Source organism: Neovison vison, chromosome 1, assembly GCF_020171115.1.
Source record: "Neovison vison isolate M4711 chromosome 1, ASM_NN_V1, whole genome shotgun sequence".
NCBI lineage: Eukaryota > Metazoa > Chordata > Mammalia > Carnivora > Mustelidae > Neogale > Neogale vison.
The window spans coordinates 243,940,166-243,963,618 of NC_058091.1; the positions used below are offsets into that span (position 1 = coordinate 243,940,166).

General features: G+C 37.0%; 2 protein-coding genes across 3 annotated transcripts in view; one reads left to right on the forward strand and one right to left on the reverse strand.

The window, feature by feature from the left end:
* Window positions 1–829: 829 nt before the first annotated feature.
* The window catches only part of SEC24A (SEC24 homolog A, COPII coat complex component), a 66,049-nt gene continuing 43,425 nt past the window's right edge, over window positions 830–23,453 (reverse strand). For both annotated transcript variants that reach the window (XM_044227347.1, XM_044227339.1), the window contains exons 12-23: window positions 21,503–21,558; window positions 20,205–20,411; window positions 19,005–19,125; window positions 18,517–18,675; window positions 14,977–15,150; window positions 12,408–12,518; window positions 10,272–10,447; window positions 7,436–7,573; window positions 5,067–5,171; window positions 4,665–4,757; window positions 4,083–4,186; window positions 830–3,809 (exon numbers count right to left, since the gene is read on the reverse strand). In XM_044227347.1, the coding sequence (XP_044083282.1) occupies window positions 3,695–3,809; window positions 4,083–4,186; window positions 4,665–4,757; window positions 5,067–5,171; window positions 7,436–7,573; window positions 10,272–10,447; window positions 12,408–12,518; window positions 14,977–15,150; window positions 18,517–18,675; window positions 19,005–19,125; window positions 20,205–20,411; window positions 21,503–21,558 (1,559 nt within the window). In that variant the 3' untranslated portion in view covers window positions 830–3,694. The remainder of the gene's footprint in view (window positions 3,810–4,082; window positions 4,187–4,664; window positions 4,758–5,066; window positions 5,172–7,435; window positions 7,574–10,271; window positions 10,448–12,407; window positions 12,519–14,976; window positions 15,151–18,516; window positions 18,676–19,004; window positions 19,126–20,204; window positions 20,412–21,502; window positions 21,559–23,453) is intronic.
* LOC122891586 (acylphosphatase-1-like) lies at window positions 22,788–23,349 on the forward strand. Its single transcript, XM_044227358.1, has one exon. It carries the CDS (start codon window positions 22,851–22,853, stop codon window positions 23,214–23,216), a length of 366 nt encoding a protein of 121 aa, XP_044083293.1. The 5' UTR covers window positions 22,788–22,850; the 3' UTR covers window positions 23,217–23,349.

Sequence of the window (23,453 nt, forward strand, 5' to 3'; positions counted from 1 at the left end):
GAGGTAGGACTTAATTCCATGACCCTGAGATCATGACCTGAGACGAAATCAAGAGTCAATCACTTAAACAACTGAGCCACCCAGGTGCTCCTCTTTTAGGTTTAATCTTTGTTTTATTAAGTAGGCTCCACACCCAGCTTGGAGCCCAAAGCAGAACTTGAATGCACAACCCTGAGAGCAAGACCTGAACTGAAATCAAGAGTCAGATGTTTAGGGGCACCTGGGTGGCTCAGTGGGTTGAGCCTCTGCCTTCGGTGAGGGTCACGATCTTAGGGTCCTGGGATGGAGCCCCGTGGTGGGCTCTCTGCTCAGTAGGGAGCCTGCTTCCTCCTCTTTCTCTCTCTGCCTGTCTTTCTGCCTACTTATGATCTCTGTCAAATAAATAAAATCCTTAAAAATAAAAATAAAATATGCTCTGAAAAACAAGCAAGATAAACTATAAACTCAGAGTAGCCAAACTATAGAATATTAAGGATAATAGAAAAATCTTGAAAGCTAACAGATTTACCTTCAAAGTAACAATTAGGTTGACAGTAAGCATCTTACCAATTACCAAAGGGTCCAGAAGACAATGGAGTACTATCTTAAACATATCAAGATTAAAAAACAAAAAACAAAAACCTCTTTCAACCTAGAATTTTAAAACCGGCAATCATTGAGGAGTGAGCATCAAGAATTTCGTTTATGACCTCCCAGACACCAGCTTAGATTCAAAGTGCTTTCAGCCAAAGCCTTCCATTGACTTATTAACGCAGGTGTATGTACAACATGGCACAATTCAGTGACTGGCAGGTTATCCATACCCCTTTAAATAACAGGTCAGTATATGTAAGCTCTTTCAATAACTTTATTGAATAGCCAAATTGATAAGTTAGCACAGTTCAAACGATTATTTGCATGGGTTACAAATGACTTTTTTACAGGAATAAAACAGTGAAAATTACAAACTGTAAAAAGGAAGACAAATCTTGTCTCTAATATTTAAGAGAAGCAAGATTTAACACAGCACATTGAAGATCAATACATATTTGAATTTGAGAACAAGAATTTAATGTTACAATATTTTACACTACTTTACAAAATTAAAATTTCTATATAAGGATTATATTTGAAATAGTTAACAAAATCTTGAAATCACATTTGATGGTCCCCTAGATAATAGCTGTTATGCATCTTTGATTAGAAGAAATAAATCTTTTGTTCTAATTATCGAAAAACAGTCTGTTAGACTTAATACATTACATTAAATTAAAAAAATGAAGTATATGCAAACTAAAATGGTATACAGCTTGAGTGAATATTAATGTCAGATGTACAGAAATGTTATTTTAAAAATCCTAGAAATTAGAAAAATAGAGTACTTTTTATGGTAGAATTGCCATGCTCAGATTTAAATACCAAGATTGCCCTTGTCTGTTACTTTAGTAGTTGTAGAACTGTAGAAAATTTAAGGATCGTTTATAATTTATAACTACAATAAAAAAAATATGGCATAGTGTAAATATTAGTTGCTTTACGTCAAAAAGTAATACAAGATGAGATAGCAGGTAGTGCCCTACAGCAAAAAAAAAAAAAAAAAAAAAAACCTAAACTAAACACATTCAGTATTGCAAAAAATAATTGCTTAATATCATTATCTCCAAAAGGTTCATTCATTCCCTCATTACCCAGAGAACAAATATTATGAATCTTAACTAAAGTTGTTTTTTATGACATGCCTATGACAAAATTATTCTGGATTGCACATGTTATACACTATCTAAAATAATTTTTAAGGTGAAATTTTAAAAGTAAATTTGTGAAATATACTAACAAAGCATGTGGCAATAACAACTCATATTCACTTAGGGATGAAGTGAGGCACAGGAAGATTTCTTTCCTAGACGCACAAACTTTTCCCTCTGGAAGGTTCTTCACTACTATTAAGAAAGGATCTACAAATATCAAGATTGACAGTTCACATTAAGAAGAGAATTTTAGTTATTTTAAGAAACATCAGTGCACAAGGATGACTCTGTTTCTTTAAAAGAAGGCAAAATACAATTTTAATTTGCTGCAGCTTGAAAATAGTTTCCTAATAATAATGAAGCAGATTTCAAGAAAATTTCCAGTTCATGTGCCACTCTCATCCTGAAGATAAACCTTAACACTGCTTAAGGGAGATGATATTCCTATAAAATCCAAACAATTAGTCTGACCCAGCATGTAAGCAGTAGTGTATATTCTAATGGGACCTGCTTCTTCTCTGTCCCCAAACAACTCAGTTAAAGTCAGCTCATACTGATGTAAACCTGAAAGTTACTATTTCATTGGTGATCATATAAGACCAAGATTGTAAACACATTTTTCTAACCCATTAAAACAAAGAAACAAAAATATTTTCATCAAGTATTACACACGAACAACTTTTATGTTAAGAAGTTCATACAAGACAAGGTGAATCTGTGAAAAATGGGCCAAACTCTTTAAAGATATCCTATCACAGCAATTTAAATATATAAATGTATAATTTACCTATTTGTAAACAAAATCCACTCAATGGTTTTGACTATAATATTTCTCTGGCTCAAACAAAAAAGCAGTCTCTTGAGCATGTTCAGAAATCAAGCTTCTACCATAACTTCAATATATTGGATATGTCTAATCTTAATATCCACCAAATCAAACAGCAGCATTCATGCTTTAATAAGTTTTAATATCCAAGAATAAATATCTAATGAGCGGCTTCCAATTATTAAACTTTTTAGAAAAATGTTACTGATGCATTTGAGACAGAATTTTTAAAACCTTTAATTTCTTTAATTCATCAATTCACCAATATAACACTTTTATTATACATCACAGAGCAGAAATGAACCAAACAAAGCCCACTTCAAGGATCAAGATAACCAAAGTCTCTCATCTCCCTATTACCATTGCCAGTCTCAATGTATTTATGAAGGCAGCTGATTCTTTTCACTGCAGAATATGATACTGGCTCCAACCAAGTCTTCTGCAGTCAAATCAGAAAACCACTTAATTAGTTTTCATTTCAAATCAAAGTGACTTTGTTCTTCAAGTATAGAGAATACTGACAGATTTTAAAGCTTGACTGTATTATTTCATATTCTTCTCAAACTAGACTAGAGTTAGTTTACTCTGGTTTTAGTTAACATGATGATCCTTTTTCTTCCTTTAAAAAAAAAAAAAAACAGGTGTGGGAGATGGGGTCTAGCTTTTCTACATATATTTACTTCTGAAATTTTTTTGATCTTAAAAAGATCATTATCAATGGATTTGTAATATCCCTGCAACACTCAGTCTCGTGAGGTTGTAAATGTAGCAGCCAAAATTTCAGGAAAAAAGGAGAAATATACATTTGAAACACAGAAGTCTTTATTTTACAAAATTTACTTTGCCTCTGCAATATTGTCTCATCCTATTTCAATCCATAACATCTCAAATATTATTGGCAGCAAAGGAAAAAAAGTATCCAGTCAAATGTATGTAGATATATTTTGATTTGAAAAATACAGTATTTCAGAGTTTCATGTTTGATTCTCTGCTGTGGTCCTTTATTTGCTATAGTTTGTTGAAATCACAGTGAGAACATATAATCATCCCATTAGTCCACAAACCTAATAGAAAAGGAAAGTATTACACATTCTCAGGTGTTCTGCATTATCATGACTTTAAGCCAAATATCTTCATTTGTTCATTTGTTCACTTGCTGTTGTATATGCAAGAGGAATTCATAATATGATAATGCAGATTCTGTTCTGTCTTCTACCATGTTTTGAAGGAAGTTTGCTTTCATTGGACTCTCATCCCTGAGGAATAAAAGATAAAAATATATACATTAGATAACAATGTAATAGTAAAATAAAGTGGATTTGTTATGAGACTTTTAATATACCCTTTACTAATAACTGGATATAAAGAATAAATGAGTAATATTTATTGAAAATCCTTTTTTTTTTTCCTGAAGGGTTTGCCTAAGCATTAGGTCACATATGACTCAAAATAGGTCCTTGTAAAGCTGAACAACTGTAAACCTTGTAAAGCTGCTATTTCACTATTAGCAAATGGAAAATTCAACTTACCTTATTACATAAAGTATGGGGAAAAATGGTCTCTGCTCTCTTAGCCAAGAGATGAATGCTATTATTCTGGCAGATTCTGGTGTATCAAGTTCTGGAAGGTCTGTCTGTTAAACAAAACCAAGCAATATCCAACTTACTTGAGTCACATATCTAAAGCATCATTTACAGTGCTTCTCAAACTTCATCATGTATATGAATCCCCTGGAGATCTTAACCAACGGAGCCATCCAGGCACCCCTAATTCTAACTTTAAAATCGAAAATTGTCCAAACAAATGCTATAGAGCTTAACAAATGCTTTCTTATGGATCATTTCAGTTATTCTTCCATAAGCAAGAACATTCTTAATTTACAAATGAGGCTGTTAGTGACTTGTCCATGATTACAGAGCTGGTGACAAAGTTTATTATTACTTTCTTCAATAATATATATTAATCCAACTGACACTAATCACAAATCATTAGCTTATTTGGCAATTAGATCAGTTCTTACTCCAAATCAGTGGTTAAAAGGACCCTGCCATAGACCAATGAAATGGTCTTGTGAGTCTACCACAATCATAATCACGATAAAACAGTCTTACCATAATCTGTGGAATTAATGCATAGTTTTGAACTCCTAGAACCTGGCTGAGAAAATTTTGTCCACAATTTTTTCCAACCCAAAGCATCAGTACCTGGGAATAGGAAAAAAATCATTTTGAGACGTGTGTAACAGTGAACTGCTGACTCACCTTTACCACTGAGTATGTTCTAAAAGATCAAAATGATGAGTACGTTTAGTGAGCTTATACAGTCTTCAACTGAATAATTTTCCATGATGAGACATGTATGCTTATCATGAAAAGAGGCTATGGAGGGAGAAGGTGACTCATACAAAAATGTATAGATTAAATAGCACATAATCTGTTCAGAAAAAGACATTAAAGGGAATGAAGATACAGCAGTATGCAGAGACAAGGATCCAGATTAGTCAGACTACTCACAGAGCCTGCATCCATGAGGAAAGCTCCATCCCTGCTCAACTTTTCCACAGAAAGCTGAAGAATAGGTGGCTGAGGTATGGTGCGATCGTTGATGTTCAGTGCTCCCTGAGGAATTAAGCAAAAAAATTAAAGGTTTTAGACTTTATTTATTTGAGAGAGAGAAGAGGGGCAGAGGGAAAGGGAGAGAGAATCTCAAGCAGACTTTCCATTCAGGATGGAGTCCGATGTGGGACTCGATCCCACAACCATGAGATCATGACCCAAGCCAAAATCAAGAGTCAGAGGCTTAACCGACTGAGCTACCCAGGTGCCCCCAAAAAAGTTACAGCTTTTCAATACAACTTAAGAACAAAATACCCCAATAATTAGACAGCAACAGCTGACAGGATGGGTTCCCTCATCATAAACTTTTTATCAGAACAAATGCCCATGGGGAACAAAACCAGACAACACAGCTTGAGGTAGCAAGCACACACAAAATTCAGCAAAATTTGCAGACCCCCGCCACACACCTTATCAGGCTGCTGCCTGATCCTGAAGCTGCTATGAGAAGTATGAAAATGTATCCAGCTTGTCACTCTGCTCCTAAAGTTGCAATTTGAGACCTCAGGCTGACCAGCCCTTAATAAGGACACAGAACTTGTGCCTATTCAAACTCGAGCTCAAACCTTCACCTTCAGAGCAGACTTCTGGTTTGTAAACTCTACAGCACTAAAGCTCTCCCTTGCCTCTAACCAAATCTTTGCATTCCAGGAATTTTTGTTGACATGGTAATATGCAGTCACAATTAAAAAAAATTTTTTTGATGTCACTTCCAAGACTTTGAAACTTAGCTAAATCACAGTTATTCATATTTAAATATAAGGAAGATGAAGAAATATTTATTGCTCATCTAAACAAACCCATTTGAATCCCAATAAATCCAAATTAACTTCTGATCTTAACTATTATTTTTTTTTAAAGATTTTTATTTGTTTATTTGACAGACAGAGATCACAAGTAGACAGAGAGGCAGGCAGAGAGAGAGAGAGAGGGAAGCAGGCTCCCTGCTGAGCAGAGAGCCCGATGCAGGACTCGATCCCAGGACCCTGAGATCATGACCTGAGCCGAAGGCAGCGGCTTAACCCACTGAGCCACCCAGGCGCCCCTGATCTTAACTATTATTTAAAAAATATAATAAATGCAACCAATACCTATGTATCCTGAACAGAAAAATGACTTCAGTGAGAACCAAATGAAATCTGGAATTTAGTTAATAAATAATGGCTAACTGTGTGACTTAGGTTATGTGCACATGTGTGGGAGGAATAAAGGCCGAATGCAAATGAGATTTTAATAGTTCTATTAGGTTTGACATTAATTTATTAAGGCCAGAAATGGAAATTTCTCATTTATAACGAATACTACTATTCTCTGAAAACACACACACCTTTAAATATTCATAACTATTAATTTTTGACCAAAAAAACTTTGAGTACTTAAACTAAGGTGCTTGATTAAACCTTACCTAAAGGAAGAAGTAAATAAAATACTGATCTATCAAGGGGTATGCCCCCTCCAGCTTAAGGATTTAGCTTTAAAGAGGGAGTACTAATCACATTACCTTAAGACCTCTGACCTTAAGGCATGTGGGAACCACCACAAAGAATATGCAGACTCAAGAGAGCCATTCAGAAATTTCCCCTAAAGGCTTTTTTTTTTTTTTTTAAGATTTTATTTATTTATTTGACAGAGAGATAGAGACAGAGCACAAGTAAGCAGAGCCATAGTCAGGGGAAGAGAGAGAAGCAGGCCCTCCGCGGAGCAGGGAGCCGGATGCCGGGCTCCATCCCAAGACCCTGGAATCGTGACCTGTACGGAAGGCAGGCGCTCAATGAACTGAGCCACCCAGGCACCCTCCCTAAAGGCTTCCTAATGTGAAAGAAAAAAAGAATCTTGTCTTTCTCTGGTGGGAAAGAAGATAAGCGATCAGTGGCTCTGTTTTCTAGTCTCCTAGCAAAGACCCCTAAGAAAGAATGAAGTAAAAAAGGGGGCAAAAAATATTACAATTTAAATATTTTTTCTTTGGGGCGCCTGGGTGACTCAGTTTTTAAGCGGCTGCCTTTGGCTCAGGTCATGATTCTGGGAGTTCTGTGATCAAGCCCCTGTCTGGCTTCCTGCTCAGCTGGGAGTGTGCTTCTTGCTCTGCCCTTTCCACCCCCCCACCCCCCCACCCTCGCTATGACCCCCATGCAGGCTCTCTGTAAAATGAATAAATAAATCTTTAGAAAACAACAACAACAAAACTTTCCTCATTTCTACAATGGACTCAGAATAATTAGGTCTTTAAAACTCCAAGAAATAGCGACTAAAAAAGTAATCAATCTTACCTCATCTGAGAGATTGTCAACTCTATACAAACTGGGATGAGTTGTGAGCATAAGGTAAACCAAGGGCTGATTTTTCACCTGACACATGGCAAAAATGCGTTCATCTAGACGTGCATTTGTCCCAGTCTGAAATGATTTCTGTAACAAAACACAACCCCCCATTAAAAAAAGGGGGAGGATTTAATAATAAATATAAACAAAGCTTTGCAAATATAAGATGTTAAAAGAATATCTTCAGACAGAATTAGCAAATTTTTTGTTAATTATTCTTTTAATGGATTCTGTTAAGTATCTTTTAAAAAGTCACACATCTATTAAATTATGACTACACTGCCACCTGAAAGAAACTAATTACATGACCACGGCAAAGTCATTAGGTCTCTCTGGTATTTCCTAATCACTGAACTAGATCTAAATATTCTATCTGCCATAGAGGGATAGTGATATAGAAATCTAAATAATACCATGAGAAGAATAAAGTTAAACTGCAGATGATGAAATAAAAACATACACGAAGGACTAAAGATCTGTTTTGTAAATGTTAGGAGATGACTAATGGTGGTTAACTATCCTTGTTTCTCCCATAGTTAGAGAAATTAAACAACACAATAAAGGTTAAAAATCAACCAGAAAAATAGAAATGAGGATGTTAATTAGCAGAATAAAAGTAGTAAATAGTAAGTTTTACTGATGTTTAAGTACTAACTTTTAACTGATATATTAGCTTCATGGAGAGTATTAGAAGTTTTGGGGTAGGGTTTTAAGCATTCCTGGGGCTCCTGGCTGGCTCAGTAGGTAGGGCATGCAGCTCTCGATTGTGAGGTTGTGAGTTCCAGCCCCACAGTGGGTGCAGAGATTACTTAAAAAAAAAATAAAATCTTTAAAAGAAATTTGTAAGCATTCCTACTGATGGAAAGTTGTAGAAACAGGCAAAGAGCTAGCAGCAATGAGATGATGTATTAAAACAAGTGGAAGTGCTATAAATAAAGAAAGACTGGAAAAGGCTCTTAAGTTTTTTGTTTATTTTAATAATCTCTACTTCCTAAATGGGGCTTGAAGTGATAACCTGGCATGCTCTATCGAAGGAGCCAGAATGAGGCCCCAAGGCTCTTAAGATTTCTTTTTAAGTAAGCTCTGCACTCAACATGGGGCTCAAACCCATGACCCTGAGATCAAGAGTTGCATGCTCTACCAACTAAGCCAGCCAGGTGCCCCAAGATCTTTTTTTTTTTTTTAAAGATTTTTTATTTATTTATCAGAGAGAGAGAGAGGGAGAGAGAGCGAGCACAGGCAGACAGAATGGCAGGCAGAGGCAGAGGGAGAAGCAGGCTCCCTGCCGAGCAAGGAGCCCGACGTGGGACTCGATCCCAGAATGCTGGGATCATGACCTGAGCTGAAAGCAGCTGCTTAACCAACTGAGCCACCCAGGCGTCCCCCCAAGATCTTTTAAATTAGTATGTTAATAGTCATTAAGAAAGAAAAAAGAATATTATGAGAAATGGAAGAAGGAAAGTTTATTCATTCAATAACTATTTACTGATAGTCCATTATGTACGAAGAATTGTTCTTCTAGGTGATGGGACAATGTGGTAACTTTTCAAAAAAGATAAAAATCCTTGCCCTCATGGACAAAAAATCCTAGTAAGGGAAAAGTAAATAATAAATAAGCAAAATACTGATATGTCAGTGTTAAAAACTATGGAGAAAAGGGAGGGAAGAGAAGTAAAGAATGTAGGTTAGGTACATTAGGTAAAGAAGTAAAGAATATAGGTTAGAACACTGCACACTAAATGGGGAGATCAGGAAAGGCAGGCCTCAGTAAAAGGACAACATTTAATGGAAGACCTAAAGAGAGAAAAGCTCAGATTTTTAAGTATTAAAATTTAAGCATTTATGTAATTTCTGTGCATTTATATTATATTCAGAAGTGGAAATACATAATTTGAGTTAAAGAAGCTAGAAGTTGATCCAAAAACCATTCTATTAGGATGAGTGGGTTGTCCTTCTTCCCTAGAAGAGATGACATACACCAGACAAATCAATCCTGGAGTTCAGAAAAATATACAAATTGACAATTTTTGTAGTTTCTATCAATTTTGGAATCTGGGATGCTCTCCCAGGTGATTTATTAACATGAGCTTTTTGATAAAATTTAACTGATATATTTAAAAATTTGTAATATGTATTTTAAAATTAATAAACTTTACACCCTAAGTATACAAGCTTGGATTTTTTATTTTGGATACTGGAAAAATAAGCCTCCTCTACCTACCAGCAGTAGGGGCAAAGGGCAGGCAGAGAAGACAAGTAATTAATATCAAATAAAAAACTCTACAAGACCATAGAAGGAAAGGCAACTTCCAGAAAGGTAACATTTAAACTCAAACACAGGCATAGGAAAGTATAATGCAGGTCATGGAAATAGGTGCACATGTATGAGAGGGAAAATCTAAGATTAAGTAGTAGTATGTGGGTGAAATACTGGACAGAGCAGGAAAAAGCCAGAAGAGTTTTATGTTATGTGTGACTTCTTACATGAGCAATAAAACATATAGCTCTTGTTCTGGAAAACTGAAAAACTGATCATTGACATCTCTGATAATGTCAATGAATACTTGGTGAACATCTCTTACAAATGAGGCACATGCTTTAAATCAGTATCTTGTGAATTTATTAGGTTACAGATTCTTTCAAGGTTCAAGTAAGAGTCAAAGTCACTGTCCTCAGAAAATTTTAATGGCTTAAAGTAATACATACAGTGTTCAGTGGTTCACAGGATAAAAATTTGGGCTATTGACATTTTCACTGTTTTAGTTTCTGGTTTTGATTCTCTTACCTGTTTAAGGAGAGCCAACACAAAGAGTGGGAAAAGCCGCAAAGAAAAAGGAACCATGAGTCCAGGCTGCTGGTTACTTAGGACTGAAGAACGATAAGCTGAAAGAGAGTCTATGACAGCATTCACTAGGGCATCCCGAGCATCACTCAGACTGGCAGTCACAGACCTGTCAACAGCTAACAGAGACAGAGGTAGGGACAAACAAGAGAAAAGAGAGAAATTTAGCTACCCCACTGTTAAGGATAGAAGAGATGTAATTTTTTTTATTATACAAATTCTCTAACTTATTACACAGATAAGCAACCAAGGAAAGCATTTAAAAGCACATAGTTTGACAAATCAAACCAAACTCCCCTGAAATCAGTCTCTATTTCCTAGCTGTATGACAATATGGCAAGGAATCTGACCTTCATGAGCTTATCTATAAAATGGGAAAACTGTATCTTGCTGGATCTAAGATGTTATTAATTATAATCCACCATCTTATGTTTTATACCACAGAGAAAGAAAAAACTCTATAACTAAACATACATGCTCTCTTCACAGAGAACTTTATATTTATTGAAAGACCTCTCAGGAAGCTACTTAGATGATTCTTATCATCAGTCATGCCACTGTTCATATGCATTTCTGCATACTTGAAAAAAATGTTTCCAAAAAAATTTTTTTAAATACTAAAACAACTATTATTGTTTTGAAGACTTCTCAAACTAGAACTAAATTCATGTGGTCTCAAAAATACAATCAATAAAGTAATGATATTAACTGCTATAACCAAACTTGTACATAGCCAAGAAAGACCACTGTTACCAGGCCAACAGCAACTCTTTTTTTTGTTTTTTAAAGTGGGCTCCACACCCAGTTTGGAGTTCAACAAGGGGCTTGAACTTATGACCCTGTGATCAAGACCTGTGCTGAGACCAAGAGATGGATGCTTGACAGACTCACCCCACCCAGGTGCCCCAAGAGTAACTCTTAAGACTTGAATTGAAGACTTCTTAAGATTTTGATAAAATGTGAAAAAAATGTGCATACTGGGATAAAGGAAATTTAGTAATAAAATAAATATTTGTGAAGCAAATTGTGAAAATTTTTTAAATCTACAAATACTGCTTGAATTATAGTTCTTGTTGATGATAATAAAGATAATAAGAATGATCATATGATTACTAAAAAGTATTAGTTCAACAAAATATAAAGGCAGTGATCCTCATATTCTTAGGTCAAGATCTTTAACCTTCAACAGCATGTGAGACTATAACAGGGTTGGATTCCTTATCAGGCTTCATTAAAGAAAAAAATTTCCCAATAGAAAATGTGAGAAAATGAGTAATTATTCCTAATATTGACAGATCTGAGTGTGAAGCAAATGGATGCAATGGCATCTTTCCTGAAGGAGAAAAAAATTAAGAATCAAAATGATGTTAAGCTCTATGTATTTGAAAAAGACCAAAAAAGGCAACTATATCTGATACAGAAGTAAAGAAGTGAAGGTATCAGTAAATTTTCTTCTAGCTCATGTGATCTGGCCAAGGCTGTAAACTTATCTTTGAGAGTAAACTGGTTGTTAATCCTGAATTCCAAGACTCCAAGACTAAAGATCTTTACAGTTCAAAGTCTCTTGTAATCCAGGTTATAGAACTCATTAAAAAGCTATTAACCACTAGTAAATTTGAATATTAACTAAAATATGATATTTAAGCCCATCGTAGGCAGATCATGAGACAGAAAGCAGTTTAGTACCTGCCTAAAACCAATGAGGGAAGGAGGAAGGAGTAGTGGGCAGTAACTACTAATTGGCATGAGGTTCTTTTTGGGGTGATAAAATGTTCTAAAATCAGGTTGAGATGAAGGCCACGCCATTCTGTAAACATACTATAAACAGTGGGGTTGTATTAGGTAAAATGGGTTATGTGAAGTGGTATATAAATTATATCCCAATAAAGCTCTTAAAATTTTTTAAAAAATAAGGTTACCTGCAACAGATCCTTTCATTCAAGTAGCTACCTAGGAGGCATACAGAAGTTCTAAAACACTGAAACCTTTAAAGGTACTTACTTAAAGGAAAGAAAACTAAGCAGATTTTTCTATTATTATATTTGTGAAATATTTATAACAGCTGATAATGGTTCTTACCCATATTGGCCAATAACCCTGAAATTGCTTGAACATCAGCTCCAAGAAAGACTTCATTCAGAGTTGAAACTACAGGCAAACACAATGTATGAACACGAATTCTTCTTTCACCTTTGCCGAAAAGACAAAAATGATAGTAAGGACACAACTATATTAAAAATTTGTATTTTCTTGGAATCACTTCTTTTTAATTTAGAACCAAAAAGGGTTATTCAGTATGCAGAAATAGTATCAAAACTTTAAAAATAGGGGCGCCTGGGTGGCTCAGTGGGTTAAGCCGCTGCCTTCGGGTCAGGTCATGATCTCAGGATCCTGGGATCGAGTCCTGCATCGGGCTCTCTGCTCAGCAGGGAGCCTGCTTCCTCCTCTCTCTCTCTCTCTCTCTCTGCCTGCCTCTCTGCCTACTTGTGATCTCTCTCTGTCAAATAAATAAATAAAATCTTTAAAAAAAAAACTTTAAAAATAAACAAAAAGAAACAAACTTCAGAGTTTTATTCATTAAAGATTTTCTTTATTTGAGAGAGAGAGAGAGAGAAAGAGGGATCACAAGCGGTGGGGGCGGGGAAGGACAGAGGAAGAAGCAGACTCCCCATTTATCAGGGAGCCTGATGCAGGACTCAATCCTAGGACCCTGGGATCATGACCTGAGCCAAAGGCAGATGCCTAACTGACTTAAGCCACCGAGGTGCCCTCTTATTTTTTCACTACAAAATTCTTTTTGTTTGGGGCATCTGACTGGCTCAGCCAGTTAAACATCTGCCCTGAGATAATAAGGCTCAGGGTCATGATCCTGGCATCCTGGGATCAAGCCCTGGTTCAGGTTTCCTGCTCAGTGGGGAGTCTGCTTCTCCATTTCCCTCTGCCCCTCCCCTCTACTTGTGCTCCCTATCTCTCTCTCTCCCTTTCAAATAAATAAAATTTTTTAAAAAATTCTTTTTGTTCAAGTTACAATTGAAAAGGGATCATACTCAAATGGTGGTAAAATGGTAGCTTAAAAATCTCTTTTCTGAATCTTTTGGTTATTTTATCTTTTTTATTAATATAAATTTTGAATTACATACATTGTATATATGAATTACATACACACATGAATACATACATAATGACAACAATACTTCCACATGTGTTCTAGAGTCTGTTTTGACATTTATCTATTTATTTATTTATTAAAAGATTTTATTTATTTGACAGAAAGAGATCACAGTAGGCAGAGAGGCAGGCAGAGAGAGAGAGAGGGAAGCAGGCTCCCCGCCGAGCAGAGAGCCCGATGCGGGACTCGATCCCAGGATCCTGAGATCATGACCTGAGCTGAAGGCAGCGGCTTAACCCACTGAGCCACCCAGGCGCCCTTTTTTTTTTTAAAGCTGTTTTGACATTTAAAGTCCAAAGAAATTTTATACTTTCCTCTTTAATCACAGAAAAAACTTTTTATTTTATTTTTTCAGTGTTCCAAGATTGTTTATTGTTTATTCACCTCACCCAGCAGAAAAAACATTAAAAAAAAAATCAATTAATATAATTATTTTCTCGGGGCGCCTGGGTGGCTCAGTGGGTTAAAGCCTCTGCTTTCAGCTCAGGTCATGATCCCAGGGTCCTGGGATGGAGCCCTGCATAGGGCTCTCTGCTCAGTAGGGAGCCTGCTTCCTCCTCTCTCTCTGCCTGCCTCTCTGCCTACTTGTGATCTCTGTCTGTCAAATAAATAAATAAAATCTTTAAAAAAAAATACAATTATTTTCTCTTTAGTAATTACCCACAATAAAAAATCAATATACAGAAAAATGAAAACTTTTTGATAGCCATCAAATATCAGATATTATGTCTGATATAATTTTTAAAATTTCTAACCAGTAAAACCTTGAACACTAATGAAAAAGAACAAGTCAAAAAACTAGAGATGATATTCATACTACAACCTGTACTGATACATGAAGAGTGATGAAAATGTACATATGAGGAGCTCATTAAATTACTTTTAAAAAGGAGAAATAATATCTGCAAAAAAGGGTAACAGTGTTTAGAGTTTCTATTCTAGCCAAAAACAGTGAGAGCTAAAAGAAAACAGTTACAATAATTAACCTATCAACAACAACAAATAAACATACAGAGAGACATGCAAAGACATACACACACACAAAATCAGAGGCTAAAATGGAAAGGGCACTTGATGGGACCATGAACTGGTGAAATCCTTCTGAAAAACAATCCGACAATACTAAGATTTTTCTTAACAGTCAGCCTGACACTAAGTAGACTCTTAGTAAATATCTGTTAAAAACAATGGCTAAGGAAAACAAATACAACACATCTTAGCTTTATCAGGAATAGCAACAAAGCTCTTAAGATGAGAAACACTCTTCTGGCTTAATAGAAGTGAGTATGTCCAAAGGAGAGGGCATTCATTATAAGGCAAAGAATACATAACTAAATAAAAAAATTTACCTTTGCCACAACACAATGGATTTATAGTTAACTACACTGGATTGTAATCTTAAAAATCTGTTAAAAGTGTAATCACATGTTATATGTCTTTGCCACAATAAAAGCAAACAAACAAACAAAACTAATTTACCTTTGCTGGACGTATACAAGAGTGCAGACTGAAAGGAAACCAACTGAGTGTCAGTAAGACTCTCTTCCACAGACATCTGTACTGCATACCCAGCATCTGGGTTTACGTTAGGCAAAGACAGTAAGTCTGTCGACCGAACAAAGAAGTTCCCATGGAAAGTATGAATGGAAAGACCTAGAAGAGAAAATTTTATCAAGATGATTTACATAAGGCAATATATAGATACTTAATTTTATCTTTGTCACCTATCAGAGTGACAGAGTAAATTTAAAAGTTTAGTTGTGGAGCTGTGGAGTGGGGGAGAAAGTTTAGTTTTCAGGCACCTGGTTGGCTCAGTCGGTTAAGGGTCTGCCTTCTGCTAGGATGATGATCTCATGGTCCTGGGATCCAACCCTGTGTTGGATTCCCTTTTCAGCAGGAAGTCTGTTTCTCCCTCTCCCTTTGTGAATGCTATCTCTCTCACTCTTGCTCTCTCTCAAATAAATAAAATCTTTTTTTTTTAAAGATTTTATTTATTTATTTGACAGAGAGATCACAAGTAGGCAGAGAGGCAGGCAGAGAGAGGAGGAAGCAGGACCTCCATTGAGCAGAGAGCCCGATGCGGGGCTCAATCCCAGGACTCTGGGATCATGACCTGAGCTGAAGGCAGAGGCTTTAATCCACTGAGCCACCCAGGTGCCCCAAGTATCCAACTCTTAATCTCAGCTCAGCTCTTGATCTGAGAGTTGTGAGTTCAAGCCCCTCACTGGGCCCTATGCTGGGTGTACAGCCTACTTAAAAAAAAAAGTTTGCATGTAATATTGTGATTTATAATAAGAAATAGGTACTTGGTCTTCACTCATTGCCAGCACAGAACTCCTAAACTCTTAGGACGATCTAAGTGATGAAATTCACAAAGGTATCTTCTGCTATGTTGATGGAGTGATCTTTGATAAGCACCTATGTAACCAAAGGATGGGAGCTGGTTACCAGAGGACCCAACCATGTAATCAGAAGGTTGGAAATTACAGTCCAACCTGTCCCCCCACCAACAACCTTTGGGGAGGGCAAAGGAACTGGAGGTAGAGTCAGCCATCAATGGCCAATAACTTAATCAGCCACAACTATGTAAAACCCAGTAGGAGAGGTCCTTTGGAAAGCTTCCAGATTGGTGAACGCACAGAGATTTGGGGAGAGTGGAGTGCTCAGAGAGAACATGGAAGCTGCAGAAGCTCCATGCCCTTTCCCTTTCTCTATACCTTTCTCTATACATCTTTTCCATCAGACTGTTCCTAAGTTACATCCTTCTATAATAAACCAGTAATCTAGAAAGTAAAATGTTTCTTTGATTTCTGTAAGCTTCTCTGGCAAATTAATTGAACCCAAAGCGGGGGTAGCAGGAACCTCCAATCTACAGCCAGCCAATCAGAGCACAAGAACCAGAAACAGAAAGCTAGTTGGTAACTAACTGGTGACGAGTGACATTACTACCTGAGGTGTTTGGAGATGTGGCAACCTTTTTTTTTTTTTTTTTTTTTTTTAAGATTTTATTTATTTGTCAGAGAGAGAGAGCAAGCACAGGCAGACAGAATGGCAGGCAGAGGCAGAGGGAGGAGCAGGCTCCCCGCCAAGCAAGGAGCCCGACGTGGGACTCGATCCCAGGACGCTGGGATCATGACCTGAGCCGAAGGCAGCTGCTCAACCAACTGAGCCACCCAGGCGGAGATGTGGCAACCTTATAGAAGTATTTGAAATCTTACATATTACAAAGGCTTTATTGTCAGCTGTTTTACTCAACCGTTTTTTCTTTTTATTACAGTGACAGATAAAAGAGAACTTCATTTGACACATGGTTTGACAGAAAGATTTCAACATCTATCTAGTGGACCAGTCCATGGATCCTTATATATTGATATATTTTGTTTTTGTTTTTTTGCTATTTCATATAATCTTTCCACTTTAAAAAAATGATTGCTTCATATCTCTTAAAGAACATTATTTTATTTATATATTTTTAAAGATTTATTTATTTGTCAGAGAGAGAGAGAGAGCACAAACAGCAGGAACAGCAGGCAAAAGAAGAAGAAACAGGCACCTGATAGGAACAATTTCCTAGGACCCTGGGATCATGACCTGAGCCGAAGATAAGACACTTACCTGAGCCACTCAGGCATCCCAGAACAAGATTATTTTAAAATCTGAATAAAGTGGGGCGCCAGGGTGGCTCAGTGGGTTAAAGCCTCTGCCTTCAGCTCAGGTCATGATCCCAGGGTCCTGGGATCGAGCCCCGCATCTGGCTCTCTGCTCAGCAGGGAGCCTGCTTCCTCTTCTCTCTATCTGCTTGCCTCTCTACCTACTTGTGATCTCTGTCTGTCAAATAAAGAAATAAAATCTTTAAAAAAAAAAAAATCTGAATAAAGAGGCGCCAGGGTGGTTTACTGGGTTAAAGCCTCTGCCTTCGGCTCAGGTCATGATCCCAGGGTCCTGGGATCAAGCCCTGCACTGGGCTCACTGCTTAGTGGGGAGCCTGTTTCTTCCTCTCCTGCTCCCTTGCTTGTGCACTCTGTCAAATAAATAAATAAAATCTAAAAAAAAAAAAAAAAAAAAGAAGATTTATTTATTTATAACAGAGAGAGATCGCAAGTAGGCAGAGAGAGAGGAAGGGAAGCAGGCTCCCCACTGAGCAAAGAGCCCGATGTGGGGCTCGATCCCAGGACCTTGGGATCATGACCTGAGCCGAAGGCAGAGGCTTTAACCCACTGAGCCACCCAGGCGCCCCCAATTTTTTTTAAATGAGAGATATAATTCACATACCATAAAAACCACACATACATGTACAATTCAGTGGCTTTCAGAACATTCGAAATAGTTTCTATTTTCTGGGGCGCCTGGGTGGCTCAGTGGGTTAAGTCTTTGCCTTCAACTCATATCACGATCCCTGGGATCGAGCCCTGCACTGGGCTCACTGCTTAGTGGGGAGCCTGCTTCTCCCTCTCCTGCTCCCTTGTTTGTGCGCTGTCAAATAAATTAAAAAATATATTTTAAAAAAAGTTTCTATTTTCTTTTATAATGTTTCTTCAGATTATTATTTTTTTTTTTTAAGTAGGCTCCACACCCAATGTGGGACTTGAACTCACAACCCTGAGATCAAGAGTTGCATGCTCTAGCAACTGAGCCAGCCAGGTACCTCTCTTCCCTATTCTTAATTTCATATTCCATTAGTTTAAGTAAAATCTCTTATAAAATGAACTTTTTTTTTAAGATGTATGCATTTATTTATATATTTATTTGACAGAGAGAGAGAGAGAGAGAGAAACAGAGATCACAAGTTGGCAGAGAGGCAGGCAGAGAGAGGGGGAAGCAGGCTCCCTGCTGAGCAGAGAGTCCAATGTGGGGCTTGATCCCAGGACCCTGAGACCATGACCTGAGTCACTGAGCCACCCAGGCACCCCAAAATAAACTCTTATGAAGCAACCCTTATGAAATAATGTTAGCTGAAAATGTTTATTTATTGATATCAAAAGCAACACATCTATGTAAGTGTGAAAAAAGTGCCCTCACCTTTCGTACACCGAATCCTCATGACTGCCTCAAAGCCAATCTTTCGAGTGAGGTATCTCTGTAGTTCCTTCTGTAATTTCTGTACTTGGACTGGGTTCTGCTGATGGTGGTAAGAAGGATAGTAATAGACACTACCTGCTGAATACCGAGAAATACAACCTGGAAGAAAACACATACTTTTTAAAAATTCTGTAATTAACTATTACTGCATGAAAAAACTACTGGTGTTTGAATCAGTCTTGCCCCAGCCTCCCAAAGTATTATCAAAAAAAGAGTATTTCATCCTTTTAAATAGCAGTATAAAATCTCTCTATTATAAACGTTCAGAAATACATAATAAATGTTTAGAAGACCAAAGGTTTATAACAGACTGATTAACTCTCTCAAAGGAATAAAAATTTCTTCGCTTTGTCCTTTATTTAGAGTATCATCATACAAATGTCATTTTCACATTTACTTGAGAAAAATAATCATGAGGAAGAACTCACCCAGAGAAGCCAAGTCAGAATACTGTCCACTGAGAAGGAATAAGTCCACGGCTACCTGCTGACCAGAACAATCTAAGGCTAATTTCTTGTAAAAGTCAGTGGATGGTGTCAAGTGAATCTCCTGTTAATAATAAATTACAAGAAAGAAAAAAGTTTTAATTATTAAGTTGTCATAAAAACTTAAAACCTATCTCTTGAGATACATAGATATATATACCAAGATGTTAACAATTATCCTTGGGCATGCTAAAAATACTTTCTTTTCAGTTCTTCATTTTCTCAGCGAAAAACATGTACGACTTAAGGATTTTCTATTTTCTACTTTTAAAAAAGAAATATATCTATAATGCTAATTTCAATAATCTATTAAATGCTTAGAATGCTGGAAAGTGTTCTAAAGAATTCATGTGTAATATCTATGTAGACCTTTGAACTATTGTAAGAAGCTAGTACTATAATTATTTTTACTTTATAAATAAACATAAGGAAACAGAAGGGCAAAGAAATTAATTCTTCAAGCTCGTACAGCTAAAAGGCAGTTGAGGGACGCCCGGGTGGCTCGGTCGGTTAAGCATCTGTCTTTGGTTCAGGTCATGATCTCAAGGTCCTGGGATCAAGCCCCAAATCGGGCTCCCTGCACAGGAGAGAGCCTGTTTCTCCTTCTGCCTGCTCTTCCCCCTGCTTGTGCTCTCTATTACAAATAAATAATATCTTTAAAAACATAGTAGTAAAAATGATAAAACAAAAAGCAGAATTTAGACAGACTGACCCCAGGACTGACACCATCATCATTACAGTATACAGCATCTCTCATCATCTTTTAAACAATACACACTTCAAATCGTTTATATACACAAAGTGCTCAAAAGCAATCCATGGCAGTCAAGAAGACAGACTACTTTTTAGCGGTCACCCACATTCTACTTTGTTCCTAAAAGGTATATTCTTTAGACTGCCAGACTTTCTTATTAAAGGCAGGCTGCACTGCTAGCGGCCTGCTAAAGATCCAAAAATAAGGTAAAAGTGAATCAGGTGGTAAGTGTAACAAAATAGAAATTTCGACATAAAAGAGAAATGCTTTGTCTCTTTCCTTATACTCCCTCCTCTCCACAACTGAAAAATAAATGAACAGGCTTTGTGGTCAAGGGACAGAGCAGAGTCCCAAAATATATGGTAACATACATTTGATGACTTTCTAACCTTAGCAGATGACCTTTGGTTGGGCTCCTCTCGTGGTCTCAGGGCTCCCACTCCAAGAGTAGGAAGTTGTGTTTGAAAGACAGACATTCGACCACCAGTTGGGGACATCAGCTTAAAGGCAGCCTGAAGTGCAGGACCCAAGGCACTCTGGGTTTCCAGGGTCTTGGTGAACATTTGTGGCAAAGTTTTCAGTAAATCTTGAACAAGCTTGTAAAATAAAGCAAGAAAACTCAAGATGTTAACAATTAAAAACTTCTTCCACAAAAGTCAATAACTAATACAGTAGACAAGACACTGAGTCATGATGATGGTCAGAGAATCTACAGACAGTACAGTAAACAATGAAGTTGGCCAAATGACAAGAAAGCCATTTTAAGTCAACATTATAAATTGGCAAGCAAGACAAATCAAAATTGGGGCCTTACAGTTCTTGCACATGCAGTAGTCCAGCAAGACTATAAGTCCAAAATGTATCCAAAAGAACCATCACAGTTTAGATTTGATTTCTTTTAATGCCATCAAACACGGCCTTCTCAATCACCTCTACACACTTTATTCTTTCCAGTTCCAAAGCGATTTAACTCTTCCCCTATTGAAAAGTCTAAGATAGCCAGTAAATTTTCCAACTAGTAATACCACTACAAAAGAAAAACAAAATGAAAAACTACTACCTATTCAGGTTAAGTTGTACAAATAAAGAGAGTTAAAGGGAAAAAAAGTACTTCACGCTATGGTGAAGTCACTGTTGCCAACAGCTGAGACCATAGACTTGCTAGTTAAAATGTTACCCCTACGGCATATATGCATGTACAGGGTAGACAACATCCCCCCTTCAGACACATTCTGTTCACCTCTCACTGTATTATGTCATGGCAATTTCCAGGCAGGGAATAAGTTTCTTCTGAACTGACCCCAATGACACTCTGTGAATCAGAAAAGCAAAGGGCACTGAAAGCAGCCTAGCTAAAGTGCTTCTATGTAGTGACCAGAAGCTTATCTGAGCAACCCTCCCCATTTCCCAAATGGTGGCAAGGCAGGTTTCCTTCAGGTTTCCCTTTACGAAATAGGCTTATCTTCTACCCTATTACAAAGTATCTTGCTACGTTAGACTTAAGAGCCATCAGTTCAAGGGTAAACTCAAGATCTGTTCATCTGATGAATTTTAACTAACAGCAAATATAAAATGTTATACATCTTAGAAATGCCTCAGAAAGAAAAAAAACTACTTAAAGTTCATTTTGAAAATATATTCCTTCAATATTTCAAAAAAATGTGTCAGATAAGAAAATGTAACTTACCTCTTTACTTTCATTTAAATTTACTAATAAGTTCTCTGGCATAGGTATAAAAACATCTGAAAAAATAAATAAATATTTCTTTCAAACAAAACTTAATTGTTAAAGATATTCCAAACATTTAACACTGATATAATTAACCACCCCCAGGGATGCCTGGGTGGCTCAGTCCGTTAAGCATCTGTCTTTGTCTCAGGTCACAATCCCAGGGTCCTGGGATACAGTCTGGTGTCTGGCTCCTTGCTCAGCAGGGAGCCTGCTTCTCCCTCTGTCTGCTGCTCCCTCTACTTGTGCTCTCTCTGACAAATAAAATCTTAAAAAAAAAATTAACCATCCTCATAATTTAAAGAAAAGTGACGTCCTCGATTATATAAGCACTGTCTACCTATATTCAAAAAGCCACCAAAGGACCATTGATTTAGGTATTTATTATAACTTACGTTATCATATAAAAGGTAAATAGGCTCCTAATTAGAAAATATTGATCTGTTGAGTAAACACTCAGTACAGGTTTGTACAAGTGCTCTGCTTCTTAAGTTAAAGACAAGAGTTTAGAATCCTACTTTACATTCTTGCTTATTAGCCCATGAAACTAGTAGTCTTGGCATTAAAAAAAAAATGTTGACTAAGATGACACACAAGAATGCTAGGTCTTTACAAAGAAGTAATGGAACCCAACAACAGCTCTGTCACTCAAAAAGCACATACTGTCTCATAAAGAATGTCCCAACTAGTGCCAATATTTATGAGACTATAAAATCAGGTAAATCAGATGGTATGCTAACTGACCACTTCAGATGAGCTCCTCAGGATTCAAATTCATTTTTATTTAGGAATTAAATTCTCTTCCTTTAAAAGGAAGCAAAACTGTGGGTGGAGGTGAAGGTTTATAAGAAGTCTTACTTTCCACATATTGGTACTATTTGCTTTTTTTTTTAAAGGCTCATTATAATGTTCATTAAAAATAATACTAAAATACTATTTGTAATATTAAATATTTACTTTAGCTGCCACACAAAAATTCTACAGTCAAGGCACCTGGGTGGCTCAGTTGGTCAAGCATCTGCCTTCAGCTTGGGTTATGATCTCTGTGTCCTGGGACTGAACCCCGCATCAGGCTTCCTGCTCAGCAGGGAATCTGCTTCTATCTCTCTTCCTCTCTCCCTTTCCCCCTCTGCATCTCTCTTTCTCTCAAATAAATTAGAAAAATCTTCTGAAAAAATTCTCGTTGACAGTTGACTATTTAGATTTTTTTCTTTAAAGAATGTTTTGAGGGGCGGTGGGAACCGCTGGTGAGTCGGTCGCGGGAGTAGTCCCCGGCGCCTGAGAGGAGGACGAGGAGGGTGTGGGCATGAACGTGGCAGAGGGGGACACCCTGATATCAGTGGATCATGAAATTTTTGGGAAGGTCCAAGGGGTGTTTTTCCACAAGTACACTCAGGCTGAGGGAAAAAAGCTGGGATTAGTTGGCTGGGTCCAGAACACCGATGAGGGCACCGTGCAAGGACAGTTGCAAGGTCCCATCTCCAAAGTGCGTCATATGCAGGAATGGCTTGAGACAAAAGGAAGTCCCAAATCACACATCGACAGAGCAAACTTCAGGAATGAGAAAGTCATAGTAAAGTTGGATTACTCAGATTTCCAGATTGTGAAACAATGGCTTGAATTTAAATTTTCTAAGATAAATTCACTGGTTTTGTTTTTATTGTTAATATAGATCTAGTCTGTGTTCAGTATTAGATTTGGTCAGTAAGTTATGTTAGTATCAGATATTTGAATTTTACTTTATATTATATGTATGATAGATGACCAACTCTACACAATTCTAAATAAATAAAAATGCATTAGAACCTTTAAAAAAAAAAAAAAAGAATGTTTTGAGGTGCCTGGATGGCACAGTCAGGCCATTCAAGTTTGATTCTTGTTTTCTGCTCACGTTGTGATCTCAAGCCCC